Below are 24138 nucleotides of genomic sequence, written 5' to 3' on the forward strand. Positions count from 1 at the left end.
CAACGTGCCTGTTTGTGTTTTCCTTTGTGTTTGTGCCTGTATGTGGGTGTTTCGTTCAGGATTTGCAAGTGGCAACATATGTGACCACTTGGTTTTCCTCTCCTTTTTATTGTGTATAGATGGTATTTTTACTCTTATTTTGTGAGTAAGGTGGTGATGCGGTTCCCTGTAAGAGCTCCAGACGGAGGTTCATGATTGTGTTGTTACCTTGGAGATGATATTGGTATTGATGGTGATGATCTCGTATAGAAAGCATGATCTGAACATTAATTTTTGTCTTTAGGCCACACAATAAAACAGCAGTCCAGATGTTTTTCACCTTTTTTATGGTAATTTACCTGAAAAGTGTCTAGTTTTTCTGATTTGATGCAATAATAGCTTGGATGAATTAAAATTGTGCTCTTTTTTTAATAAAATAACATAAATGCCATATGGAAAAAGACTGACAAAACTCAAATTTAATGTAAAGATATTTAGATGTTACGTCATTAACAGTAAGGATATTTTAATTTGCTGCAAATGATCTCCAAAGTGAAATAAATATACTGTTATGGTCCATTTAAGCCACTTTAGGTAAAGGGTGAGTCTCAGCCTTGTGGCTCTGTTAAACTTTTCCAAAGAAGTAATCCCTGAATTCCTCCTTTTTTCTTTCCTTTTCTTCCACAACTACATGCAGAGGACGACAAGGCCTGTCAGAGAAACACAAAGCACTCAGGATTGCGTGTTAGAAGCCGCCTGGATGGCACCAGACCTAACGAGAGCACGGCAGGGACCCTGAGGTGGGCCTGGCACCTGCGGTCTGTCTCTCAGGGCAAGAGGGGCTTCTGTGTATGTGTGTTATGATGGGAAATGTGGGTGTTTCTGGAAAATAATGGTTGGAAAACATGCAGAAGAAGCCATTAGAAAGGATAATAAAAAATTGCTCAATTTAAAAATGTTAGTATCACCTGGGAATAGAAAGCAAGAATATAGCCTATAAAGTCAAATAAATGCAAAGTTTAAAAGTGCCAGTAAAATCCAATGCTAGGACTTTTCATTATGAATATCACCCTGGGTTTTAATTATACTTTTGCTAACTAGCAAGCAGTTTAAAGAAATCAGTTGGGTACATTTTTAGAGAGTTACAAACCCTGGTCTCAATCTTTAGCTATAAAGTTGTTGTAAAGTATTGGAGGTTCATAGAGTATAACATAAATAATTACTGGGAATTAAGAGACAACACACTGGAAATGTATGCAAAACTTTAAAACTCAGGAACTAAAGTGAAAGATTAAACAACCCTCCTTCAAGAAAAATTTGAGACACAAAACCCAGTTACTATCAGGAGTCACACTTTGTATAAGAGGCAACCTGAACCACCAAAACCATGCAGCCGACTGGTGATAAAAGCCACTTTTCTCCCAACTTCACACTGGTCTTCTGTTTAGCAAAGTGTAGATGAGTGGTTCTCATTAACCTGCAGAAGCTGTATCGCCTTGTCTCCATGCAGCATGTTAACTCTTTTAGGGAAACTTTCATTACAATGATTGCGAGTCGTCATCAGAATATGGATACGAACTGCATTAGGACAGGCTAGATTACTGGAATTAAACTGTCGATATTTTTATTTTAAGCATAAAGATTTAGTAGAATGATTTCGGGGATAATCTCTCCTTTGAGTTTGTGTCGCTGACGTGTTGTACTTTTTAAACGTTTTCACTCTTTAGTGAAGACTCTCTTTGTGAAGTTTATCTATTAAAATAGTTCTGCAGTGTAAAATACAGTAACTACTCAAGTGTAAGGCCTTAATGTTGATGTTACCCCTAAATAAACTCCAGAATTATCGATGCATCATTAGATCATTGAGATTGGAAAGCAAACTACGAGTTCCAGGATTATAACCTATTATGATGTAAAATGTAAAAAAATAAATAAATAAATAAATAATCCAGAATTTGGATGGTCTTTTTGACTTTTTCTGGGGTGATAGACTTTCACAACTCTGGAGATTTTGAGCGTGAACTAACTTGTGTAGTTTGGTTAATGTGGTTTTACCACTATGGTGGTATTGTGGTATTGTATAGGAGTCCTGGTTGAAAGTTTAGTGGCAGCAGAGAGTCCAAAACAAGCCAGTGCAGTGGTGCCCCCACCTCTTCCTGGACTTTTCTGTTAAACGTACCTCCAAGTCATTTGCAGAAAATCTGCCGATTCATGGATTTTTTTTGGAGAGCATATCTAAAATATTTGAAAGAAAATGTAACTTGGGAAGCTGAAATACCAAGAACCAAATGACATGTGTTTGCAAAGCAGCCAACCACTGACACTGATTGGCTGTACCCCCAAGAGTGGAGATAAGAAAGACTTTAGATGTTGGTTTCTGTGGAATTGCTAAGATGGTTTCAACCGTGTCTATTAAAGCACATTAAGGAATATTTAATGTTGGAACTATTAAAACAGTCATTTAGAAACGTTAATATGTGAAGGGGCCTGAAGTATTTGCAGATTTTAGCTATTTGTAGGCAGCTATGTTCCTGAACCCTGTGAATACCACGGTTTCCACTGTATAAACCCAAATAGGTTGGTTGTTTCCATCTGGACGCAGGTCTCTAAAGTAGAAGCATTTCTCTACTGTAAAATAAGTTTTTAGCATATTGCTGCATCTGGACAGTCCATGTTGTGGGCCAGGGTGTGCTGTGATAAAGCATAAAGAGGACCCTTGTTCTAATGGCTGATGTGAGTCATGAAGAGCATAATGGAGTTTTCATGAACTGAGTCACCCAAACAAGGACCTTAAACTTTTATCGCTACAGGTGCATGTTTGCATTTATCTGCCATAAACTCACTCATATTAAACTTTATTAAATTAACCCCCTCGTTTTCTGTTATAGTGGCGTTCCCTTTGTTGAGACTTTTGTGATTGTGGTAGCACGACTAATGTTTTGAAAATTCCTTTAAAGTCATTTAAAGAAACTTTTAATAAATTAAAGGTTAGTTTTTACTTACATCCAGCACAATTTCTACAATGCAGGCGCTTACAGTATGCGTGAATGAAGGCAACAGTAGCAGTAAATGCGTGAGGATGCCAAATGCATAACGAGATGAAGTGTTTTTGGAAAAATGCTGATCACTGGCCGTTACTGCTGATTTGTTTGAGGCAGCAGCTCGACAGGGTGCCCACCGGCTCAGGGGCATATTATGGAAACCAGACCTGGCGAGTTTACACCGAAAGCAAAGGTCCTGCAGAGTTAAACTGCGAACTGTGGACAGCTCACAGGAAACGCCTCTTTGTTAAGCAAACATACATGTGTTTTATGGCAGCTACTTTTACTGCGTTTTTATTTTGGGCTCCAATGAGTCGACATTTCAACATGGCCTCGGCCTAATTTCCTCTGCTTTTCTTCACCTTTTTGGGTGGACAACCTCCTCCTTAGACATGCACACACAACATCTACCTTCTCCTATCAAAATAAGTTTTTTTTGGCCTTGGCCAATTTTATTTCCGTAGAAGTGTGAGGGCGAGCCATTCAGCTTTGTTTTGACAGATTCAGGAACTTGACTGCGGCCTCCGGGGCAGCTGCAGGGGCGTGAGGCCCTTGCCTCTAGAGTCTTCACCCTTCCGCCCCAAACTCTCAAAACGAGCAGCAACACAGCTGCCGTTGAATCTTCTCACCTTGCTTCAGCCCCTTCACCTGGGGGGGTTCTCAGAAACACACCGACACCATGAAAGGTAAAAGAAGTGTGACATCTGATTCTGTAATGAGCGTGTTTGCCCAGCCGTGCTATGAATGCATGCTCTTTCGTATGTAGGAACACACATTCCACTAAGATGTGTTGAGGTTTGGAGCCAGACTCCCTGCTGCTACCACACTTTTTTTCTTTTTTTTCTTTTTTTTACAAATAAAACATCTGAATGCCTGACACTCTAGGACTTAAACAAACACCCAAATAATTATGTGTTAAAGGAAATTTTTGGTTTTATTACAGCTTCAGTCTTATTTTCATAACAGTAACAGTACGCTCCAGAACTTAATTGCTGAAATCTCAGAGCGAAGCAGAGTTGAAAAAAATGAAGCACATTTGGCAAGAAAATAAGCTTTTAATCACACAGACCTTGTGCAAAACTGGAGCTTTGTTGATTTCTTTTTTTTTTGTCTATAAAGTGAATGAGTTAATGGACAATATTTAAGATTCTACATGACATTTTAGACAGTTTAAACTTCTGATTGAGTATATGAGGACTATATTTTTTACCTTTAGGTATAATTTGTCACTTCTTTCTGTTGCACTATTTAATTATTTGCATACATAAGTATTATCATATAGTTTTATCTGCTTTGCTTGAAATGCATCCACATACACGTAAAAGTCTTTTTAGAAAATGTTTTCAACACTGACTAAAATCCCTGTAATACAGAGCATGAAAAGTCTGAACACCACAAGAGATCATTTCAGAATTTTTCCCACTTTTAATGTGACCCTTGACGAGTACAACTCAATAAAAAAGTAGACATCTTTTTAGGTTTGTGTTGGTTTCCAGTTTTCCAGCAGAAGTCTCAAAGTTTTGTGCCAACATTGATGGTATTTGGATGCTCATACATTTCTTACTTTACTTGTGACTTCAAGAACAAGAGCAAAGTTCTTCCTGACACAAAATTTTCATATTTCAGAACTACAGCGCAGAACTAAAAGATATTTATAGGCCCCTCCCACTTCATTTTTCTTGGAGATCATGCAAAAAAAACAACTTGTTTTTACTGCAGCCCCCACATTTTTGTTCTTGTATGCAATTACCCTTAAATGCCCAGTTAAAAGCTGAATAAAAACAGCCACAGAGTATGATGCTGCCACCACCAGGCACCACTATATTTGCTGATGTGTGGCCATAAAGTTGCACATTTGTTTCTTCAGACCAATAAAACATTCTCCCTCATGGTTTTGGGAGCCGTTTCATGTGTTTTTGCAAAACTTACCTGCCAGAAATTCCTGTAGGTGCTTTATTGTTGCTGCTGGCCTCCTGGCAGCCTCCCCGACCAGTTTTCTCCTCATCTCCTCATCAATCATAAAGGTACCTCTAGTTCTTCATGGTGTCATATTTTCCCTACTTTATGATCTCTGTCTTCACCATGTTTTATGGTGCGTCTAATCCGTTGGAAATTATTTGAGCTGATAACTTGGATCACTGATGTTTTTTTAAGCTCCCATCAGCTTTTTGCTACTAAAAAAATGTAATAAAGTCCTACTAGAAGAATCGAGCTTCATTTAGGGAAGGCTAATCAGCGGGACTTTAAGTGATCGACTCCAATCTTTTTATTTTTCTCCCTGGAATATTTCAGCTTGTATTTCAGTGGAGATAAACAAGTTAAAGATCACATTAAATGTTCTTAAAATGGTTTTATCTTTGTTCTTTTTTTTTTTTAAACATTAATAAAAACTTACCATTTTAACAGGAGTGTGTATTTTTTATATAATCACTTGATATTTTCTAATGTGTGTTTTGCTGGAGGAACCTTTCGGGTAAGTGGTTGATAATTCTTCTTCTATATTAGATCCTTTTCAGCACCAAAGAGTAAGAAGTTTTCACTTGTTCCCATGGTTTATGCCTCTTTTTAAGACTACAAATCTCGGCTTGCTCCTGGCTGTGCAGAGCATGTGGGGCTGCAGCGGGTTAACAGCGCCAGAGTTATTTGCTTCTTGGACACGGTGGCCTCGCCTGCCGGATGCAAGTTTGACTCAAGGGCAAAATCCAGAGTGAAAGCCTCTCATGTTTTTGACTGTTGCCAACTCCGGTCCCTCCCTCCCCGTCGCTCTCAGGCCCCTCGGCTCTGCCGTCCCCTCCCCTCTGCCTGTGATTTACTCTCTCTTTCTCTGCACACTCGTACCTCCTCTGATCCTTTCGCGCATCGGATTCGGCTCTGACATAAAGCAGGCCTGGTGTCCCTATGCAGACAGCGAGGCCTCATGCACAAATTATGTCATCTCTGTGGAGCGATGCGCTCCGAAAAACCTTCGATGGCCACTGTAAATCTTATTTGTGGAATGTGATATAACTGAATGAGCTCATGGCATGTTTTCCTTCACTGGAATCTCAAGGGACACAATTCTTATTTGATTCCCAAATGGTTGATGTTTTTAATTACAGCTTTAATTAAAGTTCTATTACAAATCTTCCGATCTGATTAAGATCACATTCTAAATGTATTTCAGTCTGATCTGTAGTACACAAAAACACAAGAATATTCAACCCTACCATTATTTATTAAACAGAGATCAAGCACAAAGGCAAAAATGAAAAACTAAGTACACCCTATGATATGGTGAACCAACTCTAGCAGCAATAGCTCTTTGTAGTTATTTCCTGTATGATTTTACTAAACTCTCACATGTCCATCCATGACCCAGTTTTTTTTCTACTTTAGCGGCCTTTATTCACAATGATCAGACAGAAAAGGGAGCAAAGAGAAAGGAAAGGTGCATCAAAGATCCAGAGGTCAGAGGTCAAACCCTGGACAACTGTGTTGAGGATGAATGCCTTTTGTTTTTTGATTGGAGTTTGTACAAAACTGCAGAAAAAATCCAATTATGGTTGTAACTAACTATTATTTTAGTAATTATTCTGACAATCGATTAATTGTATTAAAAAAAGGTGCAAATTCTGCAATTTTTTTATTTAACCACTTAAACCTTTTTTATACAATATTAGAAATACCTTAAAATATGAAACCAAACAATTCACTTCCTTTTTTAAATAAGAAAATAAACCCTTTATAGCCTGAAATGCAATTACATAGCATTCCTAAAACTAAAACTGACAAAAGTGTATATTTACACTGCCTGGCCAAAATAAAAGTCGCCACCAAAAAATGGTCCCACTCTCTAATATTTTGTTGGACCGCCTTTAGCTTTGATTACAGCCCGCATTCGCTGTGGCATTGTTTCAATAAGCTTCTGCAGTGTCACAAGATTTATTTCCATCCAGTGTTGCATTAATCTTTCACCAAGATCTTGTATTAATGATGGGAGAGTCTGACCACTGCACAAAGCCTTCTCCAGCACATCCCAAAGATTCTCAATGGGGTTAAGGTCTGGACTCTGTGGTGGCCAATCCATGTGTGAAAAAGATGTCTCATGCTACCTGAACCACTCTTTCACAATGTGAGCCCCATGAATCCTGGCATTGTCATCTTGGAATAAGCCCGTTCCATTTGGGAAGACAAATTCCATTGATGGAATAACCTGGTCATTCAGTATATTCAGGTAGTCAGCTGACCTCATTCTTTGGGCACACAATGTTGCTGAACCTAGACCTGAGCAACTGCAGCAACCCCAGATCATAGCACTGCCCCCACAGGCTTGTACAGTAGGCACTAGGCATGATGGGTGCATCACTTCACCTGCCTCTCTTCTTACCCTGATGCGCCCATCACTCTGGAACAGGGTAAATCTGGACTCATCAGACCACATGACCCTCTTCCATTCCTCCAGAGTCCAATCTTTATGCTCCCTAGCAAACTGAAGCCTTTTTTTCTGGTTAGCCTTACTGATTAGAGGTTTTCTTATGGCTACACAGCTGTTCAATCCCAACCCCTTGAGTTCCCTTCGCATTGTGCGTGTGGAAATGCTTTTGCGTTCACAATTAAACATACTCCTGAGTTCTGCTGTTGTTTTTCTTCGATTTGATTTGACCAAACGTTTAAGTAATCGCCGATCACGATCATTCAGGATTTTTTTCCGACCACATTTCTTCCTGGAAGACGATGGTTCCCCCCCATCCTTCCAGTTTTTAATGATGCGTTGGACAGTTCTTAACCCAATTCTAGTAGTTTCTGGAATCTCCTTAGATGTTTTCTCTACTTGATGCATGCCAATGATTTGACCCTTCTTAAACAGACTAACGTCTTTTCCACGACCACAGGATGTGTCTTTTGCCATGGTTGTTTAAGAAATGAGGAGTTATTCATTGCATCAGCTGGGGTTAAATAACTTGTTGCCAGCTGAAAGATAATCGCCTATGCAGTTCTTATCCAATAGGAGGCTTGTACCTATTTGCTTAGTTAAATCCAGATGGTGACTTTTCTTTTGGCCAGGCAGTGTATATATATATATATAAGTAGGGGTGTGTGTGTGTGTGTTGTTTTTTCAGCAATTTTTTTAAGTTTGTGTACTCCACTTAACAATTAATCTATTACTAAATTAGTTGACAATTATTTAAATAATTAATACGATTAAAATGAATAATCGCTTCAGCTATACTTGCAAGAAATCAGAGCATTTTTCCTTTGGTTTTAAGCTTTGATCAGATGCGACCATATTCTGGTAAGAGAGAAAAGACCTTGAATTTCAACCTCCCCAAACAGGCCATGCTTGTTCAGTCATTTGCTAGCTGTCCTGTCATGACCTTGAACCTTTAACATGCCACCTGTGGCCTGCGGAGTCTGAAGTGGAGCTCTTGGATTTTTAAATATCTAGAGAAATTGCAGTCTGACCTCACTGGTACATCCACTTCTGGGAAAGCTGTTATCTGTTTTTAATTTCTGCTTTCTGAGAAGCTACGGACTTCATTTTTTTAATAATGACCTTAAAATCCTTCCCAGATTGTTTGATAGAGAGGTAGAGATGGGAGGTAGCATCTCTACGGTCATTGCTGATTCCTTTCCAGCTTAGCATTATGTTCTCCAGACCAACAAACTACTTTTGAGAATTGCAAAGGGAAATCAAATTTTTTTTAATATGGAAGTATTTTATACTTCCAGTACATTAAAGTATATGTTATTTCATATTTTGTTCGAGATAATTTGCTAATATTCCCAACATTTGAAGTTCTCTCTAAAAGCATTACTTAGAGACATCATTCATAATTCCTGGTCTCTAACATATGTCAGATAAATGTGACGGTTGCCTCACACGTTTTTGATGCAGTAATAACATTATGCTTGCTATGAAAGGCATGCTTCATGTTGAATATGACGCATTTCACCTTTTGTAAAATGTAGCACCATTTTACAAAAGGTGGCATGAGTTTGCTGCACGCTTGAGAAACTAAAAGGACACAAACATCGATCTGAATTTATGAAAAAAACTACAAAATAGCTCTGTGTGTTAATGCTTCACAAATTGTCCTGAAGAAGTGTTATCAACACAACAGTCGTCATTTGTCAGCGTTTAGTCGGTGCCCTCCCCTAAAATTTCCAAAGTCATCACAAACTTTGGTGACCTTTGCCTGAGTTTTCAGTTGCCATTGTGCTCTGAGTGTTTTTATTTACTTTTTATTTTGTATGTTTTTTTGGAGTGAGCTTTGCCTGAATCCAAGACGAGACATCACCGAGTCAGAATGACTCATGGCGGCTTGAAAGGATTGCGGACTGACAGGTTAGGAAACCGCATGCAGCGAAAGCCTGCAGGCGGGGAACAAAGTCAACTCACGTCTCCCCAGGCAGGCCGCTCTGCTCAGACAACCTGTTATTATTTTGGTAATAAAAAAGCAACAACAAAGATAAGGTTGGAATTTTAGTATCTCCGACTTTGTTTTCTGTTTATTGATTTTAATTCCTGCTGTGATTGCAACAGAGATGCGCTCCTGATGTAACCATGTCGTCGTGGAGCTAAGAATAAGACACCTGGATGGCGTGGGCGTCCATTTGTAAACAGTGGGTAGACAGCGCTCTGCAGGTCAAATTGAAGCTGGCCAAGAATGTGCTGCAGGAGCAGCAGCGCTCCGAGCAGAAGATTCCCAGCATTCCTTGGTGGTTAAGGAGAGGCACTGGCCTTCACAGATAGGAAGTCGTCTGTCATTAGGGGGTAATCACTTCTTGAGGAGGATTGCAATTCCTGGAATGATTACTGTTGTTATCGGCAGTGAAACTTGGCGCAGAGAGAGCAGATGACTGTTTTTCTTCTTCTTTTTTTTTTATTTCTCTTGGTGAGTTCGAATAGCCTTTTCCAAACCCAGCAACGTTTTCATGATTTTATTTTTATTGCCACATAATAAAAAGAAAATCTCTCTGACTGCTCCCACCCAGACTTGATGGTGAACCTCAGTGTTGACTTAAAGCCAGTTGGTATTTCTTACCTGGGGGCATTTCTAATTACTAATGGCTCGTGTGTAATGGTGCCTATCATGTCAGTGGTGCAATGAGGTGGATGCAATCTGTCATGCAGACTCATGTTAAAACAACGGAGAATTTGTTGAACCTCGAGTTATATGTGGGGATTTGCTTCATCTCACGCTACTTATCTGTGTTTGTTTGCAGGGTTTTGCTCCTCCAGTGCTTTAAAGTGGGCTTTCTTAACTCCTTCAGCTATTTTTGTCTCTTTTCTTTCCTTCCTCCTTCTCCCTTCTTGCCAGTCAAGCCAAATTTTCAGGTGGAAGAAGCATACCATTAAGGTGGGGAAAAAAAGCCCATCAACGCTTGCCCGACATGCCAAGTATCCATCTTTCAGGATCCCCCATTACCTCCTCCTCTTCTTACCCCACGCCACCACAGCTACCCCCTGATCCTTGAGAGCAGGAAGTGTATGTTGTTAAGTGATGGATTGGCCCCGTGCTCTTGCTGAGAGGGAAGGGGAAAAAAAGGCCTTTCTTTCCCCTGCAGGGCAGTCAGATGAGTTTAGCAGTCTCAAAGTTGAGAGGTTCGGCTCTACTTTCTGGGAGCGCCGGAAAGCTGCAGGCTCGTCTCCTTCGTATTAGAAGGGACATAATGCCTCATAAAGCAGCAGGCTTCACATTGAAACCAGAAAATAAGAGACCAAAAGGACGGATTTCTGTCTGTTTGCGTTTGCTTGCCAGAATGCTTGGGAGTTGCGCTCTATGAGGGCTGTTTTGCTGGAGGTCAGCAGGTTTGTGTTGGCATGCAGCCGCCGGTTACTTCCAGAGAGGGCAACTCAGGAAGTGTCCCTGGCACGTCCTCCGCATAATGCAGCACGCTTCACTGCTACCGGCTCAACCTGCTGTGACAAACAGGAACAGGCTGAAGTCCTCCCCTGCACCCAATCACCTCGGCAAACCAAACCAAGTCTGGAATCCTTCGGGTTTTGATAAAGAAAAGTTCCCCCAGTAATAAATAAATCAGTGGAATAATACGAAGGCATGCAAAACAAGAGAATTTCCACTCATGATCCATGGCTGTGTTGTCAGCCGTGGCCCTGTTGTGGTTACCAGAGCCTAGCTACGGTTTCCGTCACCTCATGTTCCACAGACACACACAGGAAAACCAGGAGATAAAAGGCAGGGAAGCTGTCCGTTGGCAGAGTACACTGGAAACAGTTTATATGGAAAAAATAAAGCAAGCCTTGAAAAAACTGGGTTATTTTTATCAATTTACCTGCAATGAATTTTCTAGTTTTTGAGCCTGTAGGTAAATTAGTTCAACTTCCATTATATTCTCCCAACTGTCCTCACCTCCTGCTGCCGTTCAGCTCTAAAGGCAATTGCATCAATTAGCAAATTATGAATTATATGCAATCGAATAATTACCTATAAGGAAAATAACAGTGCATCAGCTCAGAAGGCGATGGAACGGTACTTTTTAAAATCACCATTTGAAATTTAAGCAATATCCTTGAGAAAAATAAAAATCCTGTTTTTGTTTCCACAAATAAATTATTTGGAAATCCTAAAGTATCTGCAGAATAATTAAATCCAGGTTTAGCCTTTCAATATTATGTGTATGAGGCGGAATCACAATATTAACAAATGTATGCGATATTAGGGGTAGACTTAAAGTTTAATCACGATATTTTGTGGTACTATTGTGTTTACTATAAACTATTTGTCCCTTGTGTTGTAGGTAACTGCTTTGCTCTGACTTCGTGACATCAATCATAGCCCCACAAACACAAATATTGTTCTTGCAAAACATTCCAAATTATAAAAACTGATTTGTATCAGAAAACTGCATTTAATGATATTTTCTGATACTCTCATTGAAGAAACAGTGGAGAAATAGTAAAACTAACAATCCTGACAATAAGTTTTGGTTTGTTTACACATCATTAATTGAAATTTGTGACAACCATAAATCAAATGTATTATCATAAGAAATTTATTGTAATATGTGAATAAAAATATTATAAATCCCCACTGTGATTTAATCACCTTCATATAAAGCAGCAATTTCTCCTCATAATGCCAAAATAGTATAATTATGATTAGAATAATGGAATTGTGAGAAAATACACTCTTACATACATACATGCATAATGAACATTTATCTGCTACATTAGTGCTGAGTTAAGTGGATCTCAACACCTCAAGATCTTGTTGAGCCCAGAATTATTCATACCCCTGGTAGATTTAATGTCCTATTTTATATTATTAGGAAATTAAAGAAATATTTCTTCAAATGTTATTAAATATGTAAAAGGAGTACAGTTACATTATTATTAAAATCGAACCATCTTTTTTATTCTTCCACTGACATTTTTGTTGATTTATCTTTGATGTTAAAAGGCTTCATGTCATCTCACACTTTGTTTACCTGCCTTGAATGTTTTTCAAGTACCAAAAAATTGGGAAGTTTTTTATTAACGATAAGCTAAAATGGTGAAATTGCAAATTTGTAACTCCATGTCAGACTCATGAAAGACTTGTAAAGTAGCAACAACAGCAGCAGCATGATGTATGAAAAGGAGCGCTAAGGCTGCCATTCCAGTTCCTCCAGCCTACACTGATCCCTTCTGACGTGACCTCCTGCCTGGCTTGCGTCTGTGTCTATCTCCTGCTTCGTCTTCACTGGCCCCAGTTTGGCCCCAGTGTGGCCTCGGTTTGGCCTCTCTGGCCCAGATCCAGACCCTCAGATCCACTCACTCTTCGAATTTTTTCATTGTTTTTCATTTATTGCTGAAACTCCTTGAGCGTTCAATTGTGTTCAGTTAAAAACCAAAATTATTATTATTTTTTTTTTAATCCTGAATTCATCCTGCTTGTCAGAATGCATTCGTCACCACAGGTTGTCACTGCGAGGCTGAGGACAGCGAAAGTAGACGGGCCATATTTGTCTGTCTGGGCTTGAGAGGCGCCTGCCACCTAATGACGTCTGACAAGTGAGACAGCAGCGGCTTTGGGTGCTCTGGGACTGTTTTGGGGTCACCATGATGTGATCTGTAGGAAGCGGGGGCTTTATCAGATAACATCCACATTGTCTCCTTACTGAAAACCTCAGTTTCACAATTTTCTTCTCAGCCTTTTGGTTGTCTGAGTCTTAGCTTCAGTTTCTACCTCTTCACCATAACAAACAACCATTAAGGAGGTCAGAGGTCACATCCTAACAATTTAAGTCACAAATAAACAGCTGGAGAACTTGGAAAAATGTGGAATGTTCCACAAATCCCAAAGAATTTGACTCAATTTTGTTTTATTATTTCTCAGGCTTTGATGCGTCCAGGCCGCCTTGACAGGATTGTCTATGTTCCTCTTCCTGACGGTCCGACCAGACGGGAGATATTTTCCCTACAGTTCCGTAACATGCCCGTAGCAGAGAACGTTTCCCTCGATGAGCTGGTCACTCGGACCAACAAGTATTCAGGAGCAGAAGTGAGTAAATCTACATGCTTTATAGGAAATAACAATAAGATTTGTGGCTTTTGATCATTAATGCAAATCCTAATTTTTCTAGGCTGGAATTATTATACAATGACAATTAATTTTTGCTGAATTAATAATCTTTATTAAATTTGCTTAGTTTTCTTACAGTGACTTAGTTTAAAAAAAGAAAGTTCTTGTTGATGCTTTTGTGGGAGTATTTTTAGAGAATTGTAAGGTAAATTGTAATGAAAATGTAATATTAAATGTAATCTAAAATGATTTTGAATTGTGTATAAATGTTGCCCCAAAAATGTTACATGTACATGTTCTAGATATTTTACTGATCATCCAACAAATTTGAAAAGACATTTTACTTTCTTCCTGTTTGATCAATCTGGTACAGAGGTATTAACAGAGATCTTTCTCAGGAAAGGTTTTTCACGTTGTGGAACTCACATGGAAGTTTTCTATCCAATAGTATTCCAAAACTGAACAAAGGGGTTTGATCTCCAAGCCTGGATAACAAAAAAACACAGGACAAAAGTCAATATTTGTATGTTTTTTTTAAAATAGAGATACTATAATGTTACAACACTGGATCTGAGAGGGTTAAACATTATGCACACATGTTCTGTTGAGTTGAGGTCTGAGTTTGTTTTATTCTCTCGGAACTGGTTTCATTGTGTGTTTGCCTTCCCAATGACCCAGTGTTTTCAGACAACTTGTACTTATGTCCACAACTCTGAAATCTGCAGTTGTTTAAAAATGGCTCCAAAAAACTTCCCCAAGTGGTGCTGATTTACACTTTTCTCTCTTAGATCTTCTCTGAGTTCTTAAATTTTCCCAAGTTTTGATCTTTCTAATGATTTCAGGGAAGCAAATTCTTCTTTTGCTGACAAAGTTAATTTACCCGCCGTAGCCAATCATGATTATCAACCAGACGTTACTAGGCTGTAACCTTTTCAAGTTAGGACATTCTGTGTTGCTCAGTACCCCTTATAAAAATATTTAGCTCAGTGTATCTAGATATTTAAGCCTATTCATATGATCTTGACCCTGTTAGTATCAGAGAAAATCCATAATAAATGCAAACTTGTGCAGCCAGTTCTTCCTTGCAGGTGTTTGTGGTATAATTGTTCCACGTTTATGAGAATGATTTATCAAAATTCAAAAGAATATGACTGAACAAAATGTTCCAGAAGAGAACAGAAAACAAAAATGTACAATGGCATTTGTGAACAATAAAAATGTACAAAGAAAAATATTTGACAAAATAAAACAAGAAATCGTTTTAACTACAGTTGAGTAATTGGAATCTTGCAGTGTTAAGATTAGACCACAAACTTTATCAAATTTTAAGAGTTGGAGTATCTTTGAAAGGCATCCATAATTATTTCTCAATTTTGCTATTTTGTTTTTGTAGTTTAGATATTTATAATCATTTCCATGTCCGGAATGAGGAACTATTGGCCTTTTTTCAATATCACCTAATCAAAGCAGCTCGACTTGGCTACGTTGAACCAGACCCCTTTTTTTAGAACCTATCTTTCTGGAGTCTGAAGTGTGTCAAGTCGTTTCACCGATGCATTAAATGTTAATTGATACTGACTGGCATGAACCAAGAAGTAAACATTACCCTCTTCACCAGCGAAGGAATCTACTCGCAGTCTGAAAGCCAGAGCGAAAGCAACGAGTTCACAGATGGGTGCTTGAAGAACGTGCTGCTGGGAGAGGCTTGCCAACGGTGCTGTTAGGTTTTCATGCCCTAGTTGTTGCCACGGAGATGGTTCTTGGTGTTACCACTTCATGTAACATAAACATCTATCAGAGTACGGATATCAGGTGTCAGAAACTGCTGGTAGGCTATCAAGCAAGGGTCAGCACTTTCTGTGAGTTTATTGAAAATCTGGTAACTGAACATGTGTCACTGGGTCATATCATTAACATGGACAATATGACCGTATTGGCCCTCCTCATGTTTGACAACTTCTAAATAACTGCAACTTATATTCAAGTGCAACTTTTATGTGTCTTTTTCCTCTTCACGACACAGTTTTTTGTATGCTACGAGTTATAGTGCAGTAGAGTGAGGTAACTGGTGTTCTTTGCAGAGATTTAAAAGAAAACCTAATAGATCTGTAATTCACCACAGTGGGAAATTATAACGTGATAAAACCTGCTCTCATTTGGAGAAAGGATAGAAAGCATGTTTATATGTACGCTATCAAACACCGCCCATGGTCGTCTCAGTGGTCTGGCTGTTGACTTCCTGCTTTAGGTAATCTGTCAAATTAATGGGATCAACTCTGTTGTGTCTTTTTCCATGGATTTTGGGTTGTTCCCTTTCTTAAATAAAAATGTTCCATCTGTTTCATAATCTTGGTGTAAAAATTAGTTTCCACAGAGAAACAGCTATATATGGTATATACAGTATATATATATATATGGTAGTGCAAATGTAAGAATTCAAAAGGCTCTTTTTGTTTCAGTTATACATGTTTTAAAATGACTCATGATCTTTGGCTTCTTATTAATTAAACTGATTTCTTTAAGTGTTATACTTTCAAAATATGTTAATATACCTCATTCATAATAGACTAGGAAAAACATGCACATCTAGACCCTTTAGTGTGCAAACCTTTTTGGTTATATATGCACTAAAGTTTTGAATATTTGCACAAGAGTTATGATTGCCACACTCTTTGCCGCCTTCAAAACATAAACAAACTATTCACAGAGAAAAGTTTCCTCTGTGAAATAGTGTTTCTGAATAGTGCTCAGAAACACTATTTCTGAACTACACCAAGCAGTTTTTTTCCCTACATTATGTTCCTATTACTGTAGGTCTGGCACTGTGTATAAATTTGTTATTGACAAATAAATCTCTAGATGCAAGTTTGCATTATTGAAATTTACATTTATTTCCTCATCTTTTAGCTTATTAACCTTCTACTACTCCAGAATACAGATAAGCGATTCTGGTACTCCAGAGGGATGTTAGTGTTTTTTTCCATGATGTCTGCATCGTGTCTGTGCTGTGTCACTGAACGCCCTCGTGATCTCACTGTGGACAGGGAGTAATCATACAAACATTCTTTTGTGTAGAAGATTTGTTCCTCTGTGTTTGTCTGCCACATGATTCACATTGTGCCGAGCAGAAACACTGCTACTGTCCTCCACGAAAGACTAGCTTCAAGATTCTGAGCAGCTGGGAAACTATTTGATGAAGAATGCATCACAGTTTGGTTTTTAAAAATGCACTCCCATTGAGTGAAGTAGTTTTTGTCAAATCATGTTTTTATGACGCAAGACTGTATTTATGCTAAAAACGAGCTATACTTAATTTTCTGTTTGACTTGAAAGATATTACTTTAAAATGTGCAGCATGTTTGCACCTAGACGTAAATACCCACTGTATGTTGAGACTTCAAAGGTCACAAACCTGAAAAAGAAGTCTTACAGGTCCTGAAACATGCATGCAAAACAACCAGAAGCACAGTCATTTGCTCTGATGCCTTTTCTGTAACAAAAAAAACTGTTTTCATGGCTGTTTCTGTTAGATACACTTGTGAATGCAGCTTTACACAGAGGAAAAAAAAAATCTGTGATTGCTTGCTGCTTTCATGCACTTCTCTGACACAAAGCAGGAGCAAGGTTTGTTTGGATCACAGAAACTGAACCTTAAATACCATCATGTTGAATTTACTCTCTAGCTTAACATTTACGCTTACCAGCTGCAAAACTCTTAAAATGCTGCTTTTTATTGTTTTTAATTTAGTTTTTACAATCAAGTAGTGAAGTACATGTGCAGCAAAATATTACGGATTTCTGATTCCAATTGCATCCATGCATACTGAGGCAAAATTAATCTTCCTGGTGCTAGTCTCATACCATCCTTTGGTAAGATCCAACCTACTTTTTGGGGGCTGTTAGCTAAAACAGTGATCCCATCCCTCCATGCTCTACAGGCCCAGTATCAATTCTGGCATCGTTCCCAGATCACTTTGGCCATAATTCAAAGCTGGAGAATTAAGGCTGAAATGGTTAGGATTCGTTCAGAAAAGAGACAATAGAAAATATAGAGTATGCTGGGATGTAGGGATTAGATTGAGACTAAAGACATAGAAGATTGATTGATCTTGAAACCAGACATTCTACACTATAAAATATAAATTATGAGCTCAGAAAATGCAATATTTTGAAGCATAATGTGTTGAGTCTCTCAAGCAAGCCAGTAAACGTTGTGATGGTTTCCAGTGTGTGTTGAAATGCTGCAGTTTTCTGGTTCAACTTACAGTAAAAGTGCATCCATTCGATCGTTGCATACCATTTAGAGATATCCTTGTTTATTTACTTGCTCATTTGTTGTATTTGTCCCTCAGGGCTCAGTTCTTGTAAACACAGCTTTATCTCCAGCGCCGTGTTGTTTGGTTATCTGTATCCTGTTTTCTCCCAAACTTCCCCTCAGCGATCAGCGAGTTTAAAGTTTCGTCTAATCTAATATGATCTTTAGCGCTAGCATGTAAAATATAATGCCCACCCAGGTGAGACGCAGCTTTCCATTCTACCTAGTTCTTATCGGCTCGACTGTGGCATGCCTTTGAATTTTTGTGGAGCTTGGAGAACTCAGTGGCAAGTGACAGCACAACTCCATTCCACAGATGAGACACTACACCAGAAACCCTGATGTCAAACACAACATATGATAGCGGGGCTTTGGTTTCTTGCAGCATACCTCCTCCAGGTGTACGCTTGCTTTAGGCTGAATTCTGGGTGGGGATTGCTCTGTCAGAAACAGGGGGAAGAGTTTGTACTTTCAGGATTTAGGGAGGCCATATAAGTAACCTCAATCTGCCACCGATATGTAGTGATATAGTGTCAAAATGAGAAGACAGAAGGGCCTAAACTTTTCAGCTTGATTTAAGAAGAATGAAACCTTTTTTTATCATGCTTTAGGGAGCATTTTGTGTTAGATACAAGAAAAGTGAGATATAACCCTATGAAATATTGAATATGTGGGGTTATCAGAGTAGTCTGTAAGGTACGCAAAGTCAAAATGCCAAAGTTTTTATATATCTAAAATGATACAAGACTGTATCACAAGAAAATTTGGAGGTAAAATATGAAGCATTGCTCTATAAAGAATTGCCAGATGTGTCCTAAATTGAGAATGTTATCTTTCAGAGACGAGTTGAAATTAAAGCTCATCACTCCATACCAGTCAAAAAGACCAAATCCTTCATGTTAGTTCTACCCTAGAAGAATAATGACATTTCATGTGAGGATTGATTCTTTTGACTTGCAAGAAAAACCTTGTTAAACAAAAGCTTCAAATTTACGTTTCTTCAAAGACCACTTTTTTTTTAAACTTAAGGTTATATAAATATTTAGTTCCATTTTACATCTTTAGTTATTTTTGGTAACATGTTAGCCTGTGATGTTAAAGTTATGTAACTTTACAATACCAGGAATAGCCAAATTTCTCTGTGGGACTGAGCTGGGAGCTATTATGTTTGACTTTGTATGCTAACTCAGCTGGCAGCTGTGCTGCTGAGCCACAGCAGCAGTCGACCGTGTTCTCAGCTCAAACTGGATGAGCTAGGTGGCTTGTGATCTTCACATTTTTTTCTCCTCTCTTTTTGGAGCTGATTTTTTAAAGATTGCAGCATTAACTTGTCTTGTGAAGGCTTTGATTGTTGGAATAGTTAAGACTTGGTTTTCTTCTGGTTTGTATGATTCAGTTGGCCCAGGAAAAGACCTGGACTTGTTCCGATGTTGCTTCTCTACCAATGTCATTATGGGAAATTTTAAGCCATTTGTAGACCAGAGGTATATATAGACACAGTTCTGGGTCTGTTCCAGTCCCCTTTGTTGGAACCCAAGCTGTTCGCCAGTATGAAGGGATAGTCCTTCCCGTAGTTTCTTTGTGTATGCAGGGGTTTCCTCAGATTGGGACATGCTTGGAAAACCTCCAAAATAAGGTACCTTTACTCCAAGTACTTCATCTTGTTTCTAAGGCAGAGCCTGGCCACCTTACAGAGGAATTTCAATACAGCTTCTTGTATCCGGCATCTCATTCTTTCACTTGTGATCCATGTCTCCTGACCATAGTTGAGTAATTCAAGAGCTTTCCTTTTTTCAGCTCCTTCATCGCCACAACAGACTTGGGCAGACAAGGCCCTGATCCATCTATCCTTCTCCAGCTCCATCCAACCATCACTTGTGAAAAGGACACCAAGATATTCAAACTCCCGCTAGAGGCACAGTCTGACCGCCAACCTGAGGGGAGCAGTCAACCTTTTTCCGCTTGAGAACTACTGCCTCAAACTTTGAGAAGTTGACTTTTACATTCAGTGTAATCTGATAAATGTGCCCGGTATCCAGATCTATGTTTAGGTGGTGCAGATAGGTACATTCAGAACAATTCACTCTTCAGTCTGACTACCTGAAGGTTCGACTTTTATTACATTCTTGGCATTTCAGACTTGTAAGAGAGAAGAGAGAGTTTGAGTTGTAAGATGGGGGTTGAGATTGTCATTCATCAGGACACATTTGTTGTTTCCTCGGAGCTAGAAATTGCTAAAAGAAAAGAAAAAATTCACCTGTCTTCCTACCTGCCTGGAGTGACATCTGGTTTCTCAACCATCACCTTCCCCCTAACTAACCCCTCCACCCACAACAGATTTTAACTCACACTCAGGCAAGAAAATTGCTCCCGGCTCTCCTTCCTCACCTCTGTCGTCAAGTCCTCCAAACAGAAGCAACATTTGATACTGTAATCACAGTGCTGTTAGAAGAATAAGAAGAAACAGAAAGGCTAAACTTGCTCCTCAAAGAAGGTGTGATGCTGTGCTGCTCTTTTTTTTCTTCTCTTCTCAAGCCCTAACATGAAAAGACCTTAGGGAATTATTGCTCCCTGTTAGATAAATGAAGTTGGTTCTGGCCTCATTTGTTGCTTTGTTGAAAAACCAAGGCTGTATCAGCTTTCAGCAATTCTTTTTTTTTCTTCCTTCATTTTTAATATTGACATCGGCAGCAAGCAGACCTCAGCTACATCAAAATGTCTTTGATTTGTTCACAAATCAAAAACATTTTGATTTGTGAACAAAATGTTTTTGAGTTTTACTGTTTCTTGCGATTCCCTGAACTCCAAAAAAGGAGACAAGAATCAATTCATCCATCTGTTTGTGTATTCATTCACCCATTCTTCCATCCATCAATCATCTGTCTTTCCATCCATCCATCAATACATTCATCCATACATCCATAAATCCATCTTTTATACAAGTCTTCATCTATTTTTTATCTATCCATCCATCCAACCATCAATCATTCATCTATCTGCCATCTGTCTATGTAGAAATATCTACAGTAAACTTTGATATCAGAGTAAACTTTTATATTGGACTGAAAATGTATGGAGAACTCTGAAAGTTTGAGTTTGAAGAAATATATAAAAATTTTGATATAAAAATCGTCTAAAAATCCATTCAACTGTGTTTATGCCATATTAGCATGAAAAATATTCTCTTCTAATTTTTCTGGTTTTTCTGTTAATGTTATAAGTTTTTCAAAAAAGAATCTGAGAAGACTGAAATAATATCTGCCACCACTTACAGATGAGGATCTCATGGATCTCCCCCCCATGGAGCTTGATTGACATGTGACCTCTAGGAAACAGAGTGCAAAAACACTGCAGTAATGAGCTCTTGGCAGACATTGACAACTTGTTGACAAAAGGAAGGGGAAGAAAAAACAAGATTCCCATGCATGGCCAGGTTTAGCTCAGAAGTAGAAGTTGATATTATGGAGGTGGTGATAACCAGCAGGCAGCACCAACCTTGCTGGGCGCTTTCGCACGTGATCTCACGATGTTGCAACATCCGCACCTTGAGCTCCATTCAGCTATGTCAAAAAGATAAAACTTCATGGATGACTTCAACCATGACTCCATGAAGATCTTTTTTCTGCAGAGCTACTTGGTGTTCTTGGACATGCGTGATTAACATCCATTAACAACCAGTGGTGCAACGGTTCCTTTAACCCTTTTTTTACCAAAACACTTGAAAGAGCAAGTAAAACTTCCTGTTGAAATGCAGGATGCTCGATATTAAATATTGAATAGATTTACCTTCTACTAGGAGTGGGCTCTATGGAATTCAAGTTTTATCAAACCACTTTGTGCTGCTATTGTGATAACAGTAAAAGTAACGATAAGTACTATTTATTATTTCTGTTTTAGGCAATTGTATGGTTTCTGGATGGCAGAAACCATAGTGATACAAACACAAATACTGCTTTTAAAAACATACCAATTTTAATGTGCTCTTTAGGGCACCAACCACAAAACCTACACACTGCACACAGCAACTGCATATAATTGATGCAATTGATGCATATGTATTGATATTTATTGATACTCTTATTGAACAACCAGTGCAGAAAATAGTAAAACTAACTCTTCTGACACTATGGACAGATTTGGGGTGTTTTAAAAGTCATTAATCAAAATTTATCACTAAAATGATCAATCAAATCTCTTATTATAATGAGAAGTTTCTTGTGATAAATAATACAATAAATTCCCACCCTACCATCTTCCCAATCTTCCTGCCGGTAAAGAGACATTTAAGTTTCCGAATCAAAGACTTGGATTTGGACAGGACTCTAAAGACTCAAGACTGAACTCAGATTTGACATCCTGGAACTCGTACCTTATAAATTCTTTGTGTGATGTAATCAGGGGTTAAACTACGCTGGTAAGTGTTGATTATTTAAGTAAATTATTATTCATGACCCCTCTGAGTTACAATAGTGTATATAAATAACTGGTTGTCATGTTAAACGGTGCGTTTGTAGTAATCACCAAGGACTTTTGCAGAGCGTAGGCTGTTAATGATTCATAATAGCCTGTTTATGTTGCAGCATCATGATAATGACCACCTTCAAGTTTAATTTATTTTTTAAAAAGTATCTTCTAGGTTTCTGAAAGTCAGTGTGATCAGCTCGCTGAGACATGTATTTAGGATGTATGAATTCTTCTGATTGGCTGCACAACTTTGTGCAGCACAACCCCATGCTGCTGTCAAGCAACATATACTGTATATAATAATACTAGTAATAACAGGGTTTGTAGGCAGATACCCTGAGGAGAAGAACTGTGTAAAAAGAAGTAGCCAATTTCAGCACAAGGATAAATAAATATAAACTATGACCTACAAAATTAAAGCACGTAGGTTCTTTTGAAGATTTAGGTAATCCATTTTTAATGGTAAATGGTACATTTGAATTCAATATCTTGCTAAAAAAATGTTAAAAGTTGGGTTAATATAGCTCTATTAATAATAATTTGTCATGATAGCTGATCACTTTGGTCCAAGTCTGATCTGAGAATATTTCTAAAAAACAGTTGAATTTGAGAAAGCATCTCTGCTTTCAGCAACACAAATGTGTATAATCTTGAACTTTATACTGTGTTGTTGCATATTGAATTTATATTATTGAACTCGTGTCTTTTAGAGAATTTGAGTCTGAATAGGCATCCAGGCATTCCAGAAGTTTTTTTCCCAACAATTAAAAACCATAAAGTCTTATATAATGACACACACACAAGCACAAGTAAAACCACTCTCACAGGAAGACAAATGGTTTCCCCGTAACACCTGTTGTGGTTGTGGCTGTTCCTCCTCTGGCTCTGTGTGTTGTCTGTCTGATTTATGGCCCGGTATTTGTTGTTGTAAAGATTTTTATCACCAAGGACACAAGCTCCTAAAAGAAAGAAGGAAAAAGAAAACACAAAACGTGTCATTGTGTAAATAATAGTGACGGTACAAAATGTGCAACATTAATATACAAGAAGAAATACAATCCTTCCTTTCTTGATAGCCACATAATCCTTGCAGGATCACTGAGGAACACATAATATAACCATCAAATGAATATGTCAGCTGTAATGGAATGTATGAGCAATTCTCCAAAATACACTTTACTGTCTGGACTTATGTGTGTTATTTTCTTGTGGCTGACCACTGACAGAGTCACATAGTAGCTCAGACAGATGCTGCTGATAAAGAAAACACAATCAGCGTTCAACAAAGGAAGCGAGGAAAAAGCTATTAACACCTTTTTCCTGAATTCTTCAAACCCCTCAGTTCACTTCCACCCCACAGGCCTTTTGGCTCCTGACAGCGTGAATATGTTATTTTAGTTGACAGAGTTAAATAAAGGTTTAAAAAGGAAAACAGTTCTCCTTCTGTTTCAGGCTCTGAGGCTGTTTTGGCCCTTACCAGAGCCATGGATCAGAGGAGGCTTCCATTCGGCCCTAATTTTACATTTCAAAAATATAAAGCCTGCGCTGTGGTTTATGTGTAAGTACATGGTGAAGAACCAATTGGATTTTTTTTCGGGGAAATATGAACCATCAAGCGTGCCCAACACGCAGTTTATAATAATGTGGTAGAAAATGGGCAAAAAAGAGAGAAAGAACCTAAGCTAGAGGGCAAGAGTAAAAATATAGTGAAGGAAAAATATAAAATGTGATTAATTTATTATACTGTATTAAGATTAAAACCTGACCATTAAAGTTTTTGAAAAGAGAAACCAGAATTAGAGTCCAAAGACCATCAGGGGCCTCAAATAAA

At 38.4% G+C, this 24138-nt stretch overlaps 1 protein-coding gene and 1 long non-coding RNA gene across 3 annotated transcripts in view; one reads left to right on the forward strand and one right to left on the reverse strand.

The window, feature by feature from the left end:
- The window catches only part of afg2a (AAA ATPase AFG2A), a 114126-nt gene that overhangs the window by 80649 nt on the left and 9339 nt on the right, over nt 1–24138 (forward strand). For both annotated transcript variants that reach the window (XM_028008746.1, XM_028008745.1), the window contains exon 15: nt 13343–13507. In XM_028008746.1, coding sequence (XP_027864547.1) covers nt 13343–13507 — 165 coding nt within the window. The remainder of the gene's footprint in view (nt 1–13342; nt 13508–24138) is intronic.
- Nucleotides 13386–15295, reverse strand: LOC114139090 (uncharacterized). The gene is made up of 3 exons (XR_003594379.1): nt 15135–15295; nt 13955–14013; nt 13386–13524 (listed from the first exon to the last, which is right to left on the reverse strand). It is a non-coding gene; the product is annotated as an uncharacterized LOC114139090 (long non-coding RNA).

This window comes from Xiphophorus couchianus, chromosome 23 (assembly GCF_001444195.1).
Source record: "Xiphophorus couchianus chromosome 23, X_couchianus-1.0, whole genome shotgun sequence".
NCBI lineage: Eukaryota > Metazoa > Chordata > Actinopteri > Cyprinodontiformes > Poeciliidae > Xiphophorus > Xiphophorus couchianus.